Source organism: Eurosta solidaginis, chromosome 5 (genome assembly GCF_040869045.1).
Source record: "Eurosta solidaginis isolate ZX-2024a chromosome 5, ASM4086904v1, whole genome shotgun sequence".
NCBI classification, from domain to species: domain Eukaryota; kingdom Metazoa; phylum Arthropoda; class Insecta; order Diptera; family Tephritidae; genus Eurosta; species Eurosta solidaginis.
In genome coordinates, this window is record NC_090323.1 from 256,699,393 (window position 1) to 256,705,190 (window position 5,798).

The 5,798-nt window shown below is 41.0% G+C and overlaps 1 protein-coding gene across 1 annotated transcript; it reads right to left on the reverse strand.

Moving 5' to 3' along the window:
• Positions 1-4,440: 4,440 nt before the first annotated feature.
• On the reverse strand, positions 4,441-4,836 carry LOC137254405 (cuticle protein 10.6-like). The gene is made up of 2 exons (XM_067792036.1): positions 4,825-4,836; positions 4,441-4,734 (listed from the first exon to the last, which is right to left on the reverse strand). The coding sequence occupies exons 1-2, from the start codon at positions 4,834-4,836 to the stop codon at positions 4,441-4,443; spliced, it is 306 nt and encodes a 101-aa protein (XP_067648137.1).
• Positions 4,837-5,798: the final 962 nt, after the last annotated feature.

The window sequence follows — 5,798 nt, forward strand, 5'->3', positions numbered from 1 at the left end:
GGACTCTCTCTGGATTATTTCAGAACTCTTTGAGGAGGGTTGTCAAGATTTCAAGCTATTCATTGTACAACCCACGATTTCAAGACATAATAAAAAAATAAAAATAAATGTAAGGCGCGATAACCTCCGAAGAGATCTAAGGCCGAGCTTCTCTTTCAGTTTGCGTCGTGTTCCTCTTGATTTTCCCTACAAATTGGCCGGATGGGACCTACATGATTTTATGCCGACTCCGAACGGCATCTGCAAGGCAGATGAGTTTTCACTGAGAGCTTTTCATGGCAGAAATACACCCGGAGCGCTTGCCAAACACTGCCGAGGGGCGACCCCGCTTAGAAAAATTTTCTTCTAATTGAAAAACCTTATTTCTAAAAATTTTGATGTTGCTTTGCCCGGGGTTTGAACCCAGGGCATCCGGTGTGGTAGGCGAAGCACGCTACCATCACACCACGGTTGCCACCAACATAATATATATATATATATATTAACCTTCTTCAAACATATTCAAGCATTAACTCGGCTCTAATTCTTCTGTCTTTTAACCTTACTTAATTGGCACTTGACCGTTTAAAAGGCTATGGCTGTCCAACAAGGCGCGCCAGTCGTTCTTCGCTCTGCTAACTAGCACCTATTGGTCACACCAAGGAAATTTAAATCGTTTTTGACCTGGTTCTTGCAGCGGAGTGGGGGTCGCCCTCTTCCTCTGTTTCCACAGGCGGTTTCCGATAAAAAAAAAAATACTTTCTTAGCCGGGGCGTCAGCTTTCACTAGCATAATATGACCTAGCCAGCGTAGCCGCTGCGTTTTAATTCGTTGGGCTATGTTGATGTCTGCGTAAAGCTCGACATTAAATCTTCTTCGGTACTCACCGTCACCGTAGAGGTCTATAAGTCTTTCGAAGAACTTTTCTCTCGAATACTGCCTGAGCCGCTTCATCTGATTTTGTCATGGTCTATGCTTCTGCACCATATAGCAGTATGCGTACGTTTGTGACTTGTAGATCATGATTTTCGTTTGCCGAGAGAGAAGTTTACCTTTCATTTGCTTACCTAGTTCAAAGTAGTATTTATTGGCAAGAGTGGTTCTTCGCTAGTCTTCAGCGCTGTCTCTCTTAACCACTCTAATGTATATGCATTACTCAATTTTCCGCAATTCAATTCTCAACATTTCATTTTTTGCATTCTACTTTTCTTAAACATTTTTATTTGTTTTCTACATACATCTCGTCCACAGCTCATTTTCCTGTTTTGCTGCTGCATTTGCTTGCATTCCATTAGCACCTCTGTGACTAATGCTGCCGCCATTATACCGGCCAGCACATCACCCACTTATACCGTTGGTATAATAGCCGTCGTCACGCCGCATAGTCATCAAGTGGTCGCGCACAACTACAATCGCTGGTACGTGCCTGTTGGCGGATGTGTACCCGCAAGCTATGTTCCAACCACAACCACCAGCTTTGCTGCATATCATTCTTATTATTATCCTGCTACAACAACAACATATAGTTACGGTTACGGTTATTATCCAGCTTATGGGTACAGTCATTGCTATGCTACCGCATTGCCGACGGCGTTATGGAGATGATGTGTTAACGCTTATATGCGCAATGACATTGTATGTATGAGTGTGTTTGTGCGTGTATGTGTGAAAATGTTGATGTATGTTTGCAGTTCAAGTGCGGATTGCCAGGATACGCGCTACTGAGTTGATGAGTTTGTTTTATGTAATCATGGAGCTGCGGCAGCTTTATGTGCACTCTTATCTGCATTTCCTTTTTTTGCTGTCTTTGTTTTTGTACTAGGCTTGATGTGTCAGGATTGCCAGTTTACACTTGCAAGATACTCACACAACCACTTAAGCTTTAATATTATGCACCGCTTTTTGATTTCATTTCAAACTTGAAATTCTTTGCTGGCACCAGACCTAACGAATACTTAATTAATATGTAGAATTCATGATTTTTTCTTGCATTTGAATAAAAAATTCAATACAAACAAGCTGTACGAGTTGTTCTATTTATTTCTTTAGTTCATCATTCAGATCGGAGACACCAATTAAAGGCGTGATGGAGTCCTCTGAGACCACCAGATATAAGCCATACGGAAACAAGAAAAGTTTTCTAACCGAAGGTATTTTTGGTATTTTATACTCAGTTGCGTGATATAATCAACCAGTAAATCTCCCTTTGTTACGAATGACGAGCTCTATGATAGAATACCCGTCGTGCTGCTCAAAGACGGATGTATAGAGTTGGCAAAAGCATTTAAAGTTACATCTAAAATATTGAACGAAAGACTGAGCCTATCGAAAATTATTTAATTGGGTTTTATGTAGAAGGGGACTTAAACTTTCACTGTCCACAAAATATTCACGATATTTTTATATCTGTATTAGGGTGGGTCGATTTGTATGGACGAAAGTGAACCGATATCGCGCCATAGATTTTTCGATAGGATGGCGCGATATCGGTTAATAAATCGACCCAGTCTAATCTGTATTTAGTTATGTCGAATGACGCTGTGCATCACCAACAGGTTCGATGTAATTGGGAATCACCTTACCAAGAATTTTGAAACCAAACGTGACGTAAGATCAGGTGATGATCTGAACTTCTCGACGAACATAAAGCTTACAATAGACAGCTGTTCAAACGAGGCAGGAGAAGTAAGCTCCATTTGTACTGTCAGCTCTCCCGGGTGGGGCTAGTGACATAGAAATCAGAATGAGGAACGCCAAGTAAGCTTATTAGTAAAACTTGTAAGGAAAAATGAAGGGCTGCAACGAATTTGCAAGCTCTGACAAATTCTGTAAAGGTATCCTGTGCTTTAGGCTACTTGAGGGGCGTGAATGGTAACTTGACGATAAGTCACTGATAATTCACCTGATGTAACGGTTGCGATTGTTGGCTGTGTACGTAAGCCGCTCATCCCTTTAAGGAAAGCCTGCTTGTGTGGGCATAGTTTCTTTCCAGCCCTACAAAACCAAAAGGCATTTTTTCGGCGTAACTTTAAAGTCTTTGAGATTTCCTGCTGCTGGTAGGTTATTATTCATACCAACTGCCTTAAATGACATTTCGACATGTTTAAACGTGGTCAAAGCCTCAATCTTTCTTAAGGCTGGTTAGATGCCTCGCTTATTTTGTAAAGAGTCTCACTTCGTTTGTCCTAAAAACGTTGGTACGTTGAACTATGAATTCGAGTTTATTTCTAAACATGGAGAACAATGTTCTGCCTGGCGCTACCGAAAGAGGCCTTGTTGTTTAAGGAATTGAGTGGTCTCTGATTGAAGTCATCAACAAACTTTTTTACAAAATAATTGTCGCAGTGCAGTATGATGTGAACACTATCGTACTACTGTTTGTGTTTTCTCTCGTCAACCCCTATTCGTAGTAAGAAACGAGCTGCTGGTAGACCTCAAAGCCATTTGGCGACCAGTGCTTGTATATGACGATGACCTGTCAATCCTGGTCCGCGGTGAATTTTCAGACACCATGCGCAATGTCCTGTAACGGTGAACAGGGGCCGATATTGTGGATTGGCTGCCAACCCTAAAAAAACGGTACTAGAAGATATAAAATGTCTGATTTCAGACGCCCTGCGATAGGAGGAGTACCGCTGCTTCTTCCTGATAGGGTTAAATATCTAAGAATTTAAATAAACAATAAGCTGTCTTGAAAAGTCAATATTGAATATAAGGCTAGAAAGTCCCATTTTCCTTGTAATGCTATAGAACCGCAACCCGTTACCATGGGCAGCGCACTTGCTTTAAGAGATGCTAGTCAATCCGAAACTTTTCTAAGGGGTGCTGGGCTAGTGGATTGCACTGGATATGGCGAGTTTTACCAAGATGCATGTGTTCGTATATCGGTTGGTTGGTATTAGTCCTGTCAAGGGCTTGTTATAAGCTACAAGTTGAATCAGCCCGATCGTTACAGTGTTTTCAAGAGAAAATCGAAGCGACTAACTACGCTTTAGGTGGGAAGCTATCTAGCGCTACTACAGTTAGATAACATCTTCTTCTACAGAGGAAAGGCAATTAAGCCTGTGAGCTCGATCGAGAGTGGTGTGGAAGGGGCTAACCTCGTGGAATAGTAACTTCGATGATAATTATTATGCCTATCTTGTTGTTGTAGCGATACAGGCACTCACGGAAGATTTGGGGAGTGTTATCAATGTTGATGGTCCTTTGCGGATATAGATCCGGTTATAGATTGCGGAAGCTTTGACTTGCGCTTATCAACCCCATAAATCCCTTCGAATCGTCTCGAATAGATCCGTTCGCCGTTCTACTTTACGCTAAAAAAGACATCATAAGTTACTAATGTATCAAATTTAAAGCAAAAGTTTTGGAGTCATTTGAGGGAAACAGCATTTGTAAAAATAAAAAAGCGACTTAGTTCTACTTAGTCCCGTTTTATTCATTCACATTGATCAACAAGATTCACCCAAATACTGGAGTGGCATAATGCGCTGCAACTAATGGAGCCGAAAACGGAGCAGCAGCAGCATAATGTGCAACAACTGGAGCGGCTAGGGGAGCAGCAGCTACGACGGGAGCAGCACCGATGCCATTATAGTTTCTCGCGATCACTTGACTACTGGTAGCGGTCACATAAGGAGCCGGAGCAGCAACAACAGCAGCGGGGGCAGCATAAGTCAAAGGTGCGGCAGCGAATGGAGTAAGCACGCCGGGTTTGGCAGCGGCGCAAGCAATGAGGGCGAAGAGAACTATGGCCTGTTTCAAGTAAAGAAAATATTTATTTAAGTGAAATCTGTATTTAGGGAATTTTTTATATAATTTTTTTTTTTTTAGTTTATATCTTACGTATTTGAACATTTTTTATTTGAAGAACTTATATTCACTTAGTTTTTTATTAAAAGACTGTTGGTAACGATTTGGTGTCGCTGTCTTCACCTCATTAGCCTTTTATAGTAACTAATTGATTCGCAGAAAAACTGATTGTAATTATCTTAAATAATGCATCGATATTGACCTTCGTATAATAATTCAATGACAAATAACTCCTCAACAGGAATACAAACATTTCGTTGCAATATATTTTTTACGGTACATTGCCAGTCTTCAATTGACCTTCAGATGATTGAAAACTACCAAAAATAGCTGCGCTATATAATTCATGTAGTACAGTGCAATAAAAATGAGACCACGATATGCATAATAATTGAGATTTGTGCAATAAATAAGCTTAACCCTTGTATAGTTCAAAAAGTTGTTATCAAACTCGTATGAAAGGTATAAACGAAGCTTACGCCGATCGGCGACGGCGGCGTAAGGTGCATGGTATATCGGCGGAGCGGCGCGACGGCGTACGCCGACATGTAGGTTTGTTGGTCCGGCGGGGTATATACCATAAAAAATTAGCTTTTCTAATTTAAAAAAAAATCAATGGAACGCCACTTAATTACTCTACGATCATTCAATAATTGTCGACGAACCTAACTTCAGGCCTAAAGGCAGGTACTGCTGCATCTGCACAAAAATAATTCGTATACTTAAAATGTTCAAACACTTGTCCATATGTGTCTTAGAAAGTTCTGAACGCACCCTTGTTCCCGTCACGCCCGACGCGATTTCTTTAAAGATTTGTGGTTCCTTGCTATTCATGCCCAAAGGCGACTTACGGTCGCGTTTAAAAACACCTCAGTCTCTTCAAAGTCATTAACAGTTTTAACGATGCACTAATGCTGACCAGAAAGCCAAACTAAATTCCATCGTTGCTCGCGCCAAAGATGCCTACAGCTTTTACGGTTGTTTTTAATAGCTACGATCTCCGAAGT